Source organism: Echiichthys vipera, assembly GCF_963691815.1.
Source record: "Echiichthys vipera genome assembly, chromosome: 19".
NCBI classification, from domain to species: Eukaryota; Metazoa; Chordata; class Actinopteri; order Perciformes; family Trachinidae; genus Echiichthys; species Echiichthys vipera.
Window position 1 is genome coordinate 3,142,852 of NC_139844.1, and position 17,957 is coordinate 3,160,808.

The following is a 17,957-nucleotide window of genomic DNA, read 5'->3' on the forward strand; positions in this document are numbered from 1 at the left end:
CAGGAGAAATGCCACTCTGTCTAAGGAGAAAGCAGCTTCAGGCTAACTATTGGGTCAGCTTGATGGGTCAAAGGGATGACCACCCAGTTAAAATAACAATACAGGAAAGCTGGGAGAGAGAGGTGGCAAGATTCCCAAGTTTTGGATGGTCCGGGAAGGCAGTGGCACAGGAAATGTCCATATATGATAAAAACTTTTGTACAGGAGTACTGTGGCCATCAGTACCTTTATGGGAACTGGAGGTACCAAAGATCGACTTAGAGGTACTTGAGATTAAATCACATAATCCTGACTCAAATTTGGTGCATCACTTCCAGTGTCATGTAATAGGACAATATCAAGATCACATATTAATTTTCACTGATGGCTCAAAGGATCCAGAAACAGGTGTTACAGGAGCAGCTTTCATTGTGCAGGGATGGAATGCTCAAGCTTTGAAGAGAACCTCAAATTTCCTAAGCGTGTTCACTGTGGAATTATACGCAATCCTGATGGCGGTGCAATGGACAGAGCAGATCCAGAACCATAAGGTGTTGATATGCAGCGACTCTGTGTCAGCGATCAATAGTGTTGGGAGAGGATCGTCAAAGAGTCGGCAAGATCTTGTATATGACATTCTTCTGGCCATAAGAGATGTGAAAAGGAGAGGGGTAGAAATATCGTTTCTATGGGTCCCAGCTCATGTCGGTATTGCGACAAATGAAAAGGTTGATAAGTTGGCCAAGGAAGCTGCTCTTAAGGAAACTGTAGATATCAACATACATTTATCAAAGGCAGAGGGTAAAAGTATAGTTTGGCAGGAAACCATTTTAAAATGGCAGCAGCTCTGGGAGCAAGAACACAAAGGCAGGCACCTGTTCTCATTATCTAGTAGGGTAACTGATTCAGTTAACATCTGCAAAAGAGGGGGGTTTAGACGTAAGGAACAGGTTACTATTTCTAGATTGAGAATTGGGCACACATATCTGAACAGCACCTTGTTTATTTTAGGGAAACACCAGAGTGGCTTGTGTTCCTGTCTGGAACCTGAGACAGTACAACATGTTTTGATGTCTTGCAGAAAACATGATCGCCAGAGACAAGACCTTCTTAGAGAATTGCAAGAAATTGGATTAAATGAAGTTTCTCTTAAAAGTATTTTGGAAGTGGGATCAAGCAGGAGGGGAAAAAGCAGTTTTTTCAGATTCTTAAAAGACACTGGGCTGTATAGTAGAATATAGAGCACTAAGGTACTAGTCCCATAGGTGGCAGCAATGCAACTTTTGGTTGCCGGCTGCCGTAAAACCACAAAGAAGAAGAAGAAGAAAGTCAGCGCGCGAAAGGAGGGAGCAGGAGAATTGGTCCTTCTGGGTCTCGGTTATACGTCACTGTATGTTGACGTGTGGCTCGGCAGGGAGCTGTCTCGTTAGCCAGCTGACAGCACACTTGCTTCGTGATAGTGGGTGGTTAAAGAAAGCGCTGTGATAGTTGGCTGTTCTTGTAAACGCATACAGGTTTAATAATGGCCGCTGACTGGGAAGAAATCCGCCGGCTCGCTGCTGACTTCCAGAGAGCTCAGTTTGCTGACACGGTGCAAAGGTAAGCTAACGTTAGCTAGCATTCAACTCTAGTAAGTAACGCTGATGAGTTAACAGTAGTTGTAAATTATCTCTTTTCTGTTAACAGCTGTCGATAGCAATTAAAGTAATACTTATTAGGAAACCTCACTTCTGGTGCTTTACTAACGTTAAACCTTTCTTCAGGCTGTCGGAGAGGAATTGCATTGAAATAATTTCCAAACTGGTCCAGGACAAGAAGCTGGATGTGGTGCACACGCTTGATGGAAAGGAGTACATCACCCCGGCTCAAATCAGCAGGGAGATCCGAGATGAACTCTACGTCCATGGAGGTCAGTTCAGCAAGCTAATTTCCCCCAAAACATTTGAACATGCATATACTTTCTATCTACCCACTGTTGCCATACTTAACATGATTATTACAAAATCATTGTCAACTGTAGTGTATGCTGAATTGGACTTGGTAACTGAATATATCCTGTCATTCTATTTCAGGGCGAATCAACATCGTGGACCTTCAGCAGGTGTGTGATAGCAAGTTATATTGCTTTGAGCCCTGTGTGTTACCAGCTGTGTGATGCACTATTATGGCGATAGAAAGCTGAGACATACAATTAATGTTGTTGTGAGTTGTCTGTTAAAGTATTGTACAGATTATGTCTTGTTACTTTCCTCCAGATTATCAATGTGGATTGGGTCCATGTTGAAAACAGAGCAAGTGACATTGCAAAATCTGATAAAGGGGTTCAACTTGTACTGGGACAACTTATTGATGAGTGAGTATGAAGTGACATATGAACCCTGTGGGTCTGTTTGGCGAACGGACTGCATTCATATTGCACTATACTAGTCAGCATTCCTCTATTCACACCACATCCATACACTGGCAAGTAGGGGTGGGGATCTCTGCCTTCTGATTCGATTCAGAATCGATTCGTGATTCAAAACGATACTCGATTCAAAATCAATTTTTGAATAAGTACATGCTTCAGGATCTCCTCCAGTCCTAATTTATGGCATGAAAACATTAGATTATAGTTTATATTTTGAAAAATGTATCAACTGATTGCTATAATACAAACACACAAAGGTAAATCTATGACCAAATGTAGTTTAATCATGCTTAAATTCCACAATTTTATAGTTTACATCGCAATCATTCAAAAATAAAAGTTCTATTAACATAAATACAATTATACACGTAGGCTAGTAGCTGCCTTATTTCTCAGAATCTTGGCCATTTCCAAATCAAAAGGAAAACTGCAAAACTGGTATTTTTCCTTTTTGTAGTTTTTTATACAATATAATATTTTAGTGTAAAGTATATTTTGAAAGACCTTTTATTCTGAAATTCCACAGTGAAAAAGTCTGTGAATATTATGCAGTCAAACTTATTTCCATATTTATTTGGTATTTGGGCCTGGTTGTGTAAAGTCAGTAAAGTGTTTACCTTCATGTCAGAGTTTTAGACTGCAGAGTGAGACAGAATGACATTAAAGTGTTTACCTTCATGTCAGAGTTTTATACTGCAGAGTGAGACAGAATGACAGTAAAGTGTTTACCTTCATGTCAGAGTTTTATACTGCAGAGTGAGACAGAATGACAGTAAAGTGTTTACCTTCATGTCAGAGTTTTAGACTGCAGAGTGAGACAGAATGACAGTAAAGTGTTTACCTTCATGTCAGAGTTGTATACTGCAGAGTGAGACAGAATGATAGTAAAGTGTTTACCTTCATGTCAGAGTTTTAGACTGCAGAGTGAGACAGAATGACAGTAAAGTGTTTACCTTCATGTCAGAGTTGTATACTGCAGAGTGAGACAGAATGATAGTAAAGTGTTTACCTTCATGTCAGAGTTTTAGACTGCAGAGTGAGACAGAATGACAGTAAAGTGTTTACCTTCATGTCAGCTCCTCTGTGCAGTTTAAATGCATTTACCATAAATGTCACAATGGAGGTGCACTACAAATATAGGTCCGTGTGGTTTGACTATGGAGAAGTGAATGACTGCTCACTTGACCACAGTGGGCATTCATAGTGTTGCCGAAGTACTTGACTTTCATTTTGCAAACCTTGCATATTGAATGAGTCGTGTCCAGCTCCGTCTTCCCTGGAGGTTGTCAAATCCAAAGTGCTCCTAAACACTCTCCTTTACTGACCGGTGGCCTGGCAGTGACTAACTAGCCCGTAGCTTCCTGCAACAGTGTTCTACTGAAGCCGCGAATTGCGCACCATGAAGCAGAAAAAGAGTTTATAAAAATCAATTTTTGAAAGTTATGAATCCTAGAAGATAGGAATCGCAATTTTTTACATGAATCAATTTTTTTGCCCACGCCTACTGGCAAGACACCACCTGCTCATCAGGAGAAATAAACATTCACAGGGCAGCCTTCGATATATATTTCATATGAATGAAACTCAAAGATAAACAATCAATAGAGATATCTTTTAAATAACATATAGTACTTAATCAGACTGAATTATTTTCTGGGAAACTAATTGGTTTAATCTAAACTGAAGTTTAAAACGGATCCAGAAAAAAGCACAATGAAAAGCCTATGTTGAAAACAGATTGACAAAATTTCTAAACTTGTTGATTATCTTGTGTTGTCTGTAGCACGTACCTGGACCGTTTGGCTGAGGAGGTGAATGACAAGCTGCAGGAGGCTGGTTTGATCAGTATTGCAGAACTGTGTAAAAACTACGACCTCCCAGGAGACTTCTTATCTGAGGTGAAGTCTGTTTATCACAGAAGAATCTGAACAGGAATGAGGCAATACATTGGGTCACGTTGTTTTTAGATGACTGATTCGTCTTGGCAGTCTTCAATGACCTCAGCTTCCTCAGATGTTGTTGCCCGCTGACTTCAATTATCCATTATCAATGGATGTTTTCTAATTTGTCTCAGGAGCTGTCAAAGCGCCTTGGGAAGCTTATACAAGGAGAAATGGACCAGTACAACAGGGGCATCATATTTACTCCAGCTTTTGTTGCTCGTCACAAAGCCAGGATACGAGGGCTGTTTAGCGCCATCACCAGGTAAACATTGCTAATATTTCACACATGGTCTCATGCAGGAACCACTTACACAAACAGATTTGTGTAAACTAAACTCAAATAAACTAATCATGCTCATCATCATTGCTTTATCTATTTTATGATTTTATAGCAGCTTTTACATTTTGGTTTACAGCTAAAAAAATTCCTCACTGCAACAGTTGCCTGTGGATCTTTACACTGGTGACAGTATCATCCTCTGTTGAACCAGAAAGTGTTGCCTGTGGGCTATGATATTCTCTAATATTCACCTGTTGGTGATAATATTCTCTCATCTATCTCCATGACTGAATTGACAGTGTCAGGGTCTACTCACACTTACAATTCGGACCATAAGTGAGTTAACACTAGTAGGATTTAGGATCAGAATATAAAAATGTTCGTGCATGAGGCCCTGTGTCAATATTAATTGTAATGTTTTTTATTTGACACTAAATGCCCTCCTGTTTTACTTCACTTTGTAGGCCAACACCTGTCAGCAGCATGATTGGAGCGTTTGGATTTCAGGAACATCTTCTGTACTGTAAGGAGAGACGTGATAGATCTGTATTTGACTGGTTATGACGTGCCTCAAAGTTTGGTATTGTGATGGGTTTTGTTGTTGCTAGCTGTCCTGGAGGAGTTGGTGAATACTGGACGCCTAAAGGGAAGTGTGGTTGGAGGTCGGCAGGACAAAGCTGTGTACATCCCTGATATTTACGCCAAAACACAGAACGCCTGGGTGGACTCTTTCCTCCAACAGAACGGATATCTCGGTATGGTATGCCATTACCAAACAAAATATTGGCCTTAGCAGAAAACATACTGCGTTTGTGGGTACTAAGACACTGTTAAATGATTTATTTTGCAGTAGCCAGGCAGAGCACTGGAAAAAAAACAAAAACTCATACCATTATTGCAACATTATTGAAAAATACAACTTATTGAGCATTGGTGTTTTTTTGTTTATGACCAATGTGTGTTCACGTTCTACTTTAATGTTTATATTAGTATACAGTATGTGCACTATAGGGTTTACACACCCATGCATTTATTTTACACTGTCGCTGTTTCAACTCTAGTTTATATAATGTTCCATATTATCATTCATGAACAAAGGGAGACATGTGTCTTCCCTCTCCCTGTAGCTGGTCTGTAACTGAACTTATTAACCCTGAAGGTGTTTGTGAAACATTTTATTTTTAAAAAGGCAGATGACCACGGGTTGTTGTTAATCTTATAATGGACATTTGAAACCATCCATCAGCATAGAATAAAAGCCTCTTTGCTGTGAGACCTTTCTCTCAGAGAGCTCCGGGCTCCAGCCAGCTCACAGCGGTGTCTGTCATAATGACTGGCCTGCCGGGGTCAATAGCTTGCTGTTACGCTACTTTGTGGAGCGTCTCACGTCCAAAAAACAATGGAGCAGTTTTTTAATTTCAATTTCAGTTCAATTTAATTTCTGGTTCTTTGCATTGTGGTCTGACACATACTGGAGATTTTTCTGAATCAGTACTATATTCAGGTATTTTTGGCCTACTACACATTGCATATTGGCCAAATCAGTACGTACTGTTGCGGCTGCGTTCACACTGCAGGTGTTAATGCACAATTTTTTTATTTATTTCTCAATTTTCGATTTTTTTTCTGTTCACATTACGTCTTTAAATGTGGCCTGTATACGGATTGCTGTGTGAACAGCTCACGCTCCTGAAGTGACCCGCATGTGCAGTTGATCATTGATGACATCACACCACAACAATGTTTACGGAAGCCAACATGGCAACGGAAACTGGTATCGTATGACTTAATGCTAAAAGCAGTGTGTGGTGGGAGCTGGCAAATTTGTGGGCCAGTGATATCAGGAAGGAGGAAGAAAATTCAGATTTTAATGATGGTTCTATGCAGGGCCTGGCTCTCGCCTGTGGCATACTTTTTTTTTAATCAACTTTATTTGGCATTCGTTTCCAAAACAGTGTAGCGCTGGTCAGAATGGCGTCGAAGACACATTAGATGCGACCTGGCTGTTTAGACTACGGTCGCATTAAGAAAACCGATACGGATCCGATTCTAGCACATTTAATAGTGGCCTTATTCTGATTCAAAAATACCAGATTCAATGTGCTGTTCACACTGTCTAAAGCAAATCAGATATGGGTCAAATATGGGCCAAAAAATCTGATTCAGGTCACTTGGAACTGCAGTGGGAACGTAGCCTTAGTATAGGTGGCAGTTTCGAATACAGCCTTACTCTTAAATGTGTAATTTTGCAAACCCATTACTGTACTTTGAGATACAACCTGATGAGACTGGACCAGGTGGATAATAGCACCCTGTAATTGGACAATTCTCTTCTCCTGCTGCCACAGGATGCCTTTTGGAGGTTCTGTTCACACTGAATGGTAACTTGTAGTCTAAATGAAAGTGATGAAGTCTTTCTCCTGCAGAGTTTGATGCATTGGTCAGACTGGGGATTCCTGACCCCTCCAACTACATTAAGAAGCGCTTCAAATCCAACAAGCTGATGTTCCTCAGAGCAGCCTGTGTGGGTCAGGCTCTGGTCGACCAGGTGGAGGCCTCTGTGGAGGAAGCGGTCAACTCCGCCACATGGACTGACATCCAGGTGCTCACACAATTCTGTCTTTTCCTGAGTCTTCACAGTCAAGAAATCTAGGGCTTTTGTTTTTCATTCTGGCTCTCTCTCTCTTTCTCTCTGGTGGTGACAGCCCATTTTACCCAGCTGCCTGTCAATGGAGGACATCGGAATGCTGATCAATCAGGCCATGAGAAACACTAATGTCCAGTCGTCTGCCAGAGTGCTGGGAGACACAGTCGTTGTCAGTGAGAAGTTCATCAGCAACTGCCTATCTTTGTTTGATGAAGCCATGCAGCAGAAAGCTCAGAAGGTGCAGCCTCCTTTGTCACACATATGCATAGAAAAGAGAGTAAGGGCGCACTCACACTGTCTATTCGTACCGTGCCCAAGCACGCTTCACGGCTAAAGTCTAGTTCGTTTGACCAGTGTGAGTACAACTGTTCCGGGCCCAGGCACGGCACACTTCCCGGCTGCGGCCCGGTTGGGAGAGGTGGACTTTTGTAAAGCACGGATGCACATGTACGGACGGGAGCATTGACTGTGGTCCTGATTTATTTCTATTTATATGCGTCTGTTCCCCGAAACAGACATTTGAAAAGATGCCGCTGAATGGTTCGTGGTGGTCTGATGTGGAGGTGGAGTGTTTACTGATTTGGTCAGATGAAATGTTCAAAAACACAGAACTAAATTTCCGAGGGGTGATGACGTATAAGCAACAAGCAATGCAGCCGCGGCCCAGATCATTTCAAGTACTCTGAGGGCGTACTCACACTGTCCTTCTGGCCGGGGCCAAAACCGTTTTTTCAGCTAAAGCCTAGTACCTTTAAGCAGTGTGAGTGCACCCGTTCCGCGCATAACTGCGGCCAGCGGGCCGTCCACGGCCCGCTTGAAAGAGGTGGGCTTTAGCGGAGCCGTTTGCACATGTACGAGCACGAGCGTGCGCACGTGTACGAGCACGAGCCCTACGGCAGTAGCGTTATGTCCGCCTGTTCGGACATGTAAATAGAAGGACGGACCATGCGCGGACATTTAACAACAACAACAATGGCTGTGAAATGTTCACGTTGGTGTGATGCGGAGGTGGAGTGTTTACTGCAGATTTGGTCGGATGAAAATATTCAAAAACAGTCGACAAGACGCACAAAAACTCAGAGGACTGTGGAAAGATTTGTAAACAAAGCCACACACACGCGATCAATGCGTGTGACGTGTTACGGCGTGATGGCGTATGGACAGCAAGGACAGCAAGAAGCATTGGCCGGCCCTGGCAGTGTGAGTACAAACGGGGCTGGGGCGCGGGGGAAGAGGGAGGGGGGACAAGTACCCTAAAGCCCGGGTCGCGGTCTGGAAGGACAGTGTGAGTACGCCCTGAATACAAACGGGCCTGGGCCGCGGGGGAAGAGGCAGGGGGCCTAAAGAGGCCTAAAGCACGGGACACAATCACCCTAAAGCACAGGGCACGGTACGGATGGACAGTGTGAGTGCGCCCTAATATTCCAGATGAAGTCTTAAACACTTTGATAGTATAGTGTCTGTCTTTTTTTTTAATGCGATTCAGGAAGTCAAGAACAATCCAGTGTTTCTGATAACTGAAGATGATCTGAAGCAAGCGTCCATGCTGACAGAGGGCTCGGCAACTTCTAAAAAGGAAAAGAGAGAAGCAGAGCGCAGGAAGAAGGCTACAGGTTGGTCCAACACAGAAAAAAGACTGAGTGGTTCTGATACCAACGGCGGTATCAGAAATGCCTCCTATACTGCCTTAAACGTTATTGGTATTCAAGTCTATGCTTCAATGTAATACCAAGTAATTTAGAATTGAGAAACGTTGTTTCTAGCGGCAGCTTTGGCGGTAAGATGTAACTACAGGCGAGCCGCTGGGATTTCATCTCCCAGAGTTCCTTTGGAAACCCAACAGTGTTGACTGTGTGATGTCAGTAGATTGGCAGCTCTCACCTCTGTGATGTGAGTGATGCATTCACATGCTCCATATGTCTGTTGATCCTCCATTGTGAGTCAGCAGTAATGAAATGTTACTGCAGCGGTCAGACACATCAGAGTGAGCATGACTCTGAATTCTGACTTGAACGTTCACTTTCATTGCACTTTTACTTGTACTCAGATATCGGGAACTTCTGACAAGTGAACGCAGCATTATCCACAGGGACTTGATCCACATGGACAGACCATCTGCTGCTGACTGACTTGAAGAGAGTCACTAATTCTGCAGCGTATCTGATTTTAGAGAGGGGATGTCTCCACTCAGACACTGAGATGGTATTTCTTGGCAAAGAGGCAACGAGTGCTTTCATCAGTGGGTCATATGATCAATCACCATTGTTTTAACTCACTCTGTATTAGATAGAAAATGAACAGATAATTAGCAAGATGAAAATCTTACGGATTATAACTTTAAAGTAGTTTGTTTATGTTATTTTTCCATTATGACTGACTGTCAAAATAGATAATGAACTAAAGTTCTATAGCATTCATTCTCTGTATGTTTAACCTGAGCCAGGACATATATCAATGATGCATGCAGCAAAGGACCACAGGTCAGAATCCTTCCGTCACATCCCGCTGAGAGCTACATCAAATCAGCAATCGGGTAAATTTCAGGGGACAAAAGAGGCCTCTCTGATAGCGCCATTTTCTACTCGGTCAAACGACCTCCTGAGCAACTCGCATGCAAATTAGGGGCGTTTTTGGAGATAGACCAGCCTCATTCAGGGTAGTCGACCATAGTGGAAACACTCCTTTAAAGACTTTTGACCCAATTTCAGGGTTCTCACACGTCCTGGGAAACCTGGAAGATTCCAGACTAGTCTCCCAGTCATGGACACACCTGGAAACTCATTAAAATGACCAAATATTCTGGAAATAATCTGTTGTCCTGGCAAATGATCAGCGTATTCTAGCCTGTCACTCTTAAACCTAGTTGTGTATTTAGTTTGATAAGGTTGGTAGGATAAGCTTTATGACCCTTCAAAGCTTGTTTAGCAACACTCCCATTTCATATCTGCCTCAGACTGACTGACACAGAGGTCTCAGGTCTATATTTTCCTGAGTGGAATTGTCAGAGAAGCCCAGTGACAATGCTGTAGATGGTCATATATCATAAGTCATAGTTCCAGTAAAAATGCACACCACGTCTCAGTTTTATTTCAGCAGCATCATTGCCACAGTTCAAGGAAGTGTAACACAGAATGCAAACAAGGTGTTTGGTGAAGAGAGCTTGGTCAGTAAAAAAAAAAAAAAGAAGTGGCCATGCTTTCTATGTCTGACAGAAGGGGGTGGTAGCCCTCACGTGTGGAGTGAGCCGGAGTGACTTCATCACGAAGCCTGCATCACTAAAGAAGGGAGGATAAAGCTGGAGGTGTCTATACTTGGTCTTCCAGTAAATGATGCGACCTTTGGGAAGCAGGTGCAGACGTGTATTTCCAACAGGGATGGACATCAAGAACTGGTTCTAATTGAGAACTGTTAATAAATTGGAACCAGAACTGGAATGGTATGCCTCCAAGCTTATCAATTCCTTATATCGATACCTCAATGTTTTTCTGACAGTTGCACATTGTAAACGATGACATTAAAGAGGAAGAAACTGTCCAAAACGTGGTGTTATAACAACTTTAGTGCCACACAGGCAGATCTTTTCTTTGACTAAGAACCTGAATACAAAATGCTGTTGTACGAATGTTAGTAGTAATAGTCCTACTTTTTTTTACACACAGAAAAATTTATCAGGAATCCAAAAGAGAATCAATAAAGAAACGGACTGATAAGCAGAATTGATACCAAATCAATAAAATCTTATCAATTCCCATCCCTAATTTTGAAGAAAATGTCCTTGGAAATATTTTTGAAAGAGTGGGAACCCTGAATTAGCCTGTCCCAGACAAACTTCTTCGATCTGAGTCGAAGAAGTGTGGCTCCTCTGTTTCAAGCGTTCTTCACGCAGGGACTGTCTCACTAGTGTTTGTGGTGTGTCCAGCATCGTTAACTCTTCCAGATGCTTTCCACATTGTTTTCAAGTTCATATGCTTAGGATGGGTGCAATAATGCTTAGACACTCGGGATCAGAAAATGTCTTTTAAATAATTATCCAAACGGTCAGAATAATGTTCTCCACAGAAACAGTCCAAAGTTAAAACAAAATAATCACTTTTCAGTTTCAAGCACAACAAAATAAATAAAGAATTTCAGTTTGTTTAATTCTGTTTTAGTTGTTTTTTTAGAGTGAATCATCTTCTCAAACTAACTAATAAAGGATCTCTGATAAGTTTCAGTTTCGTGGAGCCTCTTCCCAAACAATTTAACAAACGATCTTTGAACGAGTGAATCTCCAAAGCTGTCGAGTTTTCTGAGAATTATAAACATGTGACCATGTAGAGACAGAATTTACATGCTGTCGTGTAAATAAGATAAATAACACAAGGCTGTTCTATAGGAAAGGGATCCTTAAATAACTCCTGTTGGGATCTGACACTATTTAGAAAAATATAATTAAATAAAATGAACTTTACTTTCAAGGGGGGCGGGGATGCCCCCCTAATATAATAATAGGGGAAATACTGAGTTAAACTTGAAATAAAAAAAACAAACATTTTCTAATTCATGGATTGTGGGAGAAAAAAGAGGCTATTGAACTTTTCCTCCACCTTAACAGTGCGGTGTCCCTCTTACTTTCAGATATCTGTGATATTTGATCAAATGAGGAAGGGTATTTGCTGATGGGTTACACATCATCTGTTGAATGTTTGTCTCCCAGAGGGCAGTGGCAGTGTGAAATCAGGTGGAGGAGGCAACGCCAGAGAGATCCGGATTCGTAAAACGAAGAAGAAAGGGAGGAAAGAGGAGGACAGCGACGAGGAAACTGGACCTTCACAGCAAAGTACAGTGACGGCCACAAAGCTGTTTTATCTTCACAGGGACATCATGTCTCTGTATGCACATTAAGTATGTTCAGTGGGGCATTTTACTGTAACAAGAGCGTAATGGCTGGTTGGCTACAGAGCTCTCCCCTGGGTTGTTGGGCTTTTTTTCATGGAAGACACGGGTAGCTGTAGCATCCCTGTGAGACTAATTAGCTTATGTTTTACCTTTGCCAAGATCGCAATAAACAGACTGCAGCCCCCTTTATGGCCCAGGAGGAGATCGTAGCTGTGTTAGAGGAGAGAGTGAGTGACTGCCCTGAAGAAATCCTGTCTGAGCTAGCGGAGCATTTAGTCAGGTAATACACAGGTTTCTCTCTAAATTGAGTTTAGAAGAAGAAGTCCGTTCTCTCATTGTTAACATCTGTGCAGGCCTCTGACTGCAGCCTATCAGGAGGTGCTGCGGACAGTGTTTATGTCCTCCACCAGCTCTCCATCGAGGGCCAACAAGAAGAAGAGCATGAAGGATATACAGGAGGAGATCACCAGCCTCTACAACAACATCCGGCTTTTTGAAAAAGGCACCAAGTTCTTCTCTGGTAGATCCAAACTCTCAGTCCAATCACATCACACACACATGCCGTACACATACGACTGCTGGAATGAGTGTGACACAATCTATCCACTCATTATTAAATCATTGACGTTCCCCACGTATACATGACACACGTGCTTCTATTATGTTTCTGCCCTTACTACAAGCCTGACTCAGAAGTTGGAAGTTCTAGATCGCCAGAGCTGTGATGGAGTCTGAACGCAGCTAAGCTGTAGTCAGTTCAAATAGACACATTAACTTTAATTGAAACCTATCGGCTCCGCAGCCTTTCCACAGCTGCTGGAAATTAGCAGTTAGTCAACAGCTCCACCGACAGACCAACCAACATAGCTGTATATTTACATGTAGCATGGGAATGTCGCCACAGACACACAGTGTGTTTCCATGCAGTTTAAAAAACAAATTATATCTAGGTTAATGTTACTGCCAAGAAGACCCATTCTGGAAGAAAAAGCTGTATTCAGAGCAGCTGTATGTTGGCAGAGCGCCACCTACTGTACCAGAGGAAGAGTTACTCCTGTCAATTTCACATTCAGCCTCTGTCATGTATACGTGGGGAACTTCAATAATCCGATTATCCCCTCAACCGGGGAAAGTCCATATTGTGGTTCATGCTATGCATGTAAACACACTGTTGAAATACTCAGCAAAGAGGCACCCAGTTTTTTCATTAGTGGGTCTTAGATCAATCACCATTGTTTTAACTCACACTTTGATAGATAGGAACTTAAAAGACAATTAACTAGATAAAATATTATGTGGTACATCTTTAGTTATCACTAATGCAACAAATATTAAAAATATATATATATTTATTTTCGAGTGTATTGTTCGCTGGATGCTGTCCCTATTTTTTTTATATATTAAAAAGTGATACCAAATACCAAGAATTGATTGCCAATTGTCTGTGGCCCTGGTTAAGTTTGTTTGTTCAGTCGGTAAGAATAGCCAGCTTTGGCATATTTTTCTTTTCACTGTATTAGAAAATAATTTAGACAATGTTGTATCAGCTTTTGTATTCTTCTTATTTCATGCCATATTCTGAATGTAAAGGGGCCTTAACCTACTACGCAAATACCAGTATATACAGTACATGCCTATCACACATGTAACTATGGCATAATTCTGGCAAAAAAGGGAGAACAGCAGGCAAACATGTCTTCTTTCACACTGATCGATGAAAACATTCATTGTACTTTACTTTCGTTTGTGTCTGTAGATTTATCATAAATCCACTAAGAGTTAGCATTAGATAACACCACATTTGCAAATTTAAACATAACGACAGAACGTTCTTTCTTTTCTTTGTCTTGCGTTCCTTTTTTTTAAACTTTCTTAACTATTCTCCTTTGTTCATTCTGTTTCTTCACCCTAACTTCTGTGAAGTTCTGCCCTCTACAACGAGGTTGCTTTCGATTGTTTTCCTGTTTCTTTTCGTGCTGTTTTTATCAATGCTGCTTCCACCGGTACACACTGCCTTTGTTTACTCCGGAGAACAGCTGATTGCGCTAATGCTGGCCGGCATAGCGGCCAGACCAGCTGATATTCCACCCGAACTCTGGAGAAAAACACACCGGGGACGCAGAGGTGGGAAGCAACGTCAGGGCAATAGCGGAGGGTCGAGACGGGACAGGCTCATAGAGACGAGAAGATTTAAGTGTCTCCCCTCTGTTGTTATGGAAAATGTTGGTATGGTTTCTGTACAACAAAATGGATGAACTGAAGGCTTTAACACGGAGCATCCAGGAGTACTGTGAGTGCAGTCTGATGTGTTTCACAGAGACATGGCTGCACAGGGACATCACGGATCAGAATGTCTCCGTGGATGGCTTCCACACCATTCGGGCTGACAGGGACTGCACGGAGAGCGGTAAGAGGAAAGGAGGGGTTCTAGTAACAACAGATGGTATAATCCTGGACATATCACCGTTAAAGAACAGCTCTGTAGCCCCAGATGGTGAACTGCTGGCCGTTGGACTCCGTCCATACCATCTGCCTAGAAAGATCCCACATGTCATCACCGTTGTTCTGTACATCCCTCTCTCGGCAAACCCGACATGCCTGCAGCATCATACACACCACCATCTCCAGACTCCAGACTCAACACCCCAGTGCCCTCATCATCATGTCGGGAGACTTTAACCACGTCACTTTGGATAGAGTTCTGCCGACCTTCCAACAGTATGTGAGCTGTCCTACCAGAGAGGAGAGGACTCTGGACCTGATGTATTCTAACATTAAGGATGCATTAATTTCCTCTTCTCTCCCCCCTCTGGGCAGGTCAGTTCATAACCTGGTTCACCTCAAACCCTGCTATGGTCCTCTGGTGAAGAGGAAGCCTACGACCACAAGGACTGTAAGGACGTGGTCTGAGGAGGCTTATGAGACACTGCAGGGCTGCTTTGTAGTGATTGACTAGCCTGCACTTCGTGAGACGCATGGGGAGGACATCGATGGGCTCACTGAGTGCATCATGGACTACATACATTTTTGCGTGGACTGCGATGTCCTAGCTCGGACTGTAACCTGCTACGCTAATAATAAACCCTGGATCACCAAGGACATTAAGGCCATCCTGAATGAAAAGAAGAGAGCATTCAGAGATGGCAACCATGATGAGGTGAGGAGAGTGCAAGGGGTACTCAGACTTACAGCGTGCTCACACTGTCCTTTTGGCCGCGGCCAAAACCGTTTTTTCAGCTTAAGTCTAGTACCTTTAAGTAGTGTGAGCGCACCCGCTCCGCGCTCAACTGCGGCCAGCTGGCCCTCCACGGCCCGCTTGAAAGAGGTGGGCTTTAGCGGAGCCGTTTGCACATGTACGAGCACAAGCGTGCGCACGTGCACGCGCACGAGCCCTACGGCAGTAGCGTTATGTCCGCCTGTTCTGACATGTAAATAGAAGGACGGACCATGCGCGGACATTTAACAACAACAACAATGGCGGTGAAAGGTTCACGTTGGTGTGGTGCGGAGGTGGAGTGTTTACTGCAGATTTGGTCGGATGAAAATATTCAAAAACAGTCGACAAGACGCACAAAAACTCCGAGGTCTATGGAAAGATTTGTAAACAAAGCCACACACACGCGATCAATGCGTGTGACGTGTTACGGCTTGATGGCGTGTGGACAGCAAGAAGCATTGGCCGAGGCCCTGGTAGTGTGAGTACAAACGGGGCTGGGGCGCGGGGGGGGGGGACAAGTACCCTAAAGTCCGGGTCTCGGTCCGGGAGGATAGTGTGATCACGCCCTTAAAGTCCGGGAGGCTAAAGACAATTATCGGAGAAAGCTAGAGAACAAACTCCAGCAAAAGAACATGAGGGATGTGTGGAGTGGCATGAGAACCATCACAGGGTTCCAGAAGACTGGTAGCACAGGGTTGGAGGACCGTGTGGACCAGGCAAACAAACTGAACCTATTTTTCAATAGATTTGATACTGCGGCCCATCCCCCACAGGACTCTGCTGCTGCCGGCCCCTCAACCAATGCCACTTTACCTCCCCCTAGTCCTTCTCCTTACAGACCCTTTGTCTGCCCCTCACCACCTCACTTCACACCTACCTATTCCACCCCTCCCCCCTGCTCTACATCATGTCCTCCACAACCTGATGATCTCAGCCCTTCCCCATTGGAACACCTCTACAGTGTCCTTCACGCCTGACCTGGTGAGAAGACAGTTGACAAGACACTTGCGCTCCTGGGCGCGGTACGGTTTCACTCACACTGGTCAAACGATATAAACTTTAGCCGTGAAACGTTCTTGGGCACGGTACGGACGGACAGTGAGAGTGCGCCCTGAGTCAAGTCTTCAGCCTGAGCCTGCCCCTCCAGAGGGTCCCTGTGCTGTGGAAGACATCCTGCCTCGTGCCTGTGCCAAAAACGGCGCGTCCCAGTGGCCCTCAGGACTACAGACCAGTGGCCCTGACGTCCCACATCATGACCATGGAGAGACTCGTCCTGGAGCAGCTAAGGCCTATGGTCAGGCCCTTCACTGATCAACTACAGTTTGCCTACCAGCTCCGCCTGAGAGTTGAGGACTGCATCACCTAGCCTGCGAGCACTGTGAGAGTCATGTTCTTTGACTTCTCCAGTGCATTCAACACCATCCGTCCGGCTCTGAATACTCCCCTCCCCTCACCTTTCTCTTTCCAAGCGTGTAGTAGAAGCTACGTGGCCATTTTTATTTGCTTTTTTGCTTTTTTGGAGACGAGGGTTCCTTCTCCTGTGGTGTGGCAGGCTTTCAAATTTGCCGGGGCAGTGACAAGCACACCTCGTTGAGCTCCTTCTCCAGTCTTCCACAGTCCAACTGGCTCTGAGTGAAAACACGTTGAGCCTTACCGGTACCACGTAGTGCTTTATGTCCCTTTCAGCCATTCATAGTGTTTCATAGACATGAAGGACATGGAAGCCTCCATGGAGCTTACCTGTCCTATGGAAATGCAGATAAGAAATTATTCACTCAGGAAGATAAGTCAGATTGTTGGTAGAGGTAACTGTACACCATTGAGGACTTATTTATGAATGAAGATGTTGATTTGAGGTAATACATTCATAATCACTACACAGTATCCCTTTAATGTCAGTAATAAACTGGGGACATTTCATGGTGATATCCATTAGTTCCAGTGTTTACCCTGTTCACTGGAGTTTCTCCTGTTAATCGTGCAGATGAAACCCAGGTTCACATTGCCAAGCACGTCCTGAAGACCCTGTGTACAGATGTCACCAACATCCTGGTCAACTTCCTGGCTGCTGACCTGATGATGTCTGTGGAGAATCCCAGCACCATCACCAATGAGGTCTGTTTCTGTGTCTCCTCTCAGGAGCTTGAAATAAACTCCAACTGAATCCAGCCGCTCTCACATCTAAATCAAGTTGGAGTTAATTAGGGCTGTGTGCCATTGTTTGAAATGCACTGTGGGACTTGTTAGTCTGGACTTGATCATGACTGATGTGTTGCCTCAGGTCAGAGTGAAGATTTTGGGCAAACTGTCAGAGGATACCAAAGGACCGCTCATGAAGCTGCATAACTGCCTGAATGGCAAAGTGAGTGTGTTTCCTGTCTATTACATCATCAGCTGCTCACTTTAGCATGAAGAGTAAAAGTGAAAAACAGTTATGGAAACGTTTTTGTTCTGCAGACTATTGAAGACTTTTTGACCAACATAGAGACCTGTGCAGAGGTGTGTGGCTTCATGCTGAAGAAGGGAGACAAGAAAAAGGAGAGGTATGTTCTTTTTTTTTTGTTAGTATTTCATTAGTATTAGGGATGGGCATATTACTTTAG

The 17,957-nt window shown here is 43.5% G+C and overlaps 1 protein-coding gene across 1 annotated transcript in view; it reads left to right on the plus strand.

Annotated features, from left to right (window-relative positions):
* The first annotated feature begins 1,391 nt into the window (after nt 1-1,391).
* Nucleotides 1,392-17,957, plus strand: part of ufl1 (UFM1-specific ligase 1) — a 19,587-nt gene continuing 3,021 nt past the window's right edge. The window contains exons 1-17 of the mRNA XM_083934425.1: nt 1,392-1,578; nt 1,743-1,888; nt 2,052-2,080; nt 2,235-2,332; nt 4,173-4,287; nt 4,464-4,594; nt 5,077-5,135; nt 5,221-5,367; nt 7,039-7,214; nt 7,318-7,497; nt 8,746-8,872; nt 11,956-12,078; nt 12,297-12,417; nt 12,491-12,657; nt 17,339-17,469; nt 17,636-17,716; nt 17,812-17,897. Of these exons, the coding sequence (XP_083790551.1) occupies nt 1,502-1,578; nt 1,743-1,888; nt 2,052-2,080; nt 2,235-2,332; nt 4,173-4,287; nt 4,464-4,594; nt 5,077-5,135; nt 5,221-5,367; nt 7,039-7,214; nt 7,318-7,497; nt 8,746-8,872; nt 11,956-12,078; nt 12,297-12,417; nt 12,491-12,657; nt 17,339-17,469; nt 17,636-17,716; nt 17,812-17,897 (1,994 nt within the window). The 5' untranslated portion in view covers nt 1,392-1,501. The remainder of the gene's footprint in view (nt 1,579-1,742; nt 1,889-2,051; nt 2,081-2,234; nt 2,333-4,172; nt 4,288-4,463; nt 4,595-5,076; nt 5,136-5,220; nt 5,368-7,038; nt 7,215-7,317; nt 7,498-8,745; nt 8,873-11,955; nt 12,079-12,296; nt 12,418-12,490; nt 12,658-17,338; nt 17,470-17,635; nt 17,717-17,811; nt 17,898-17,957) is intronic.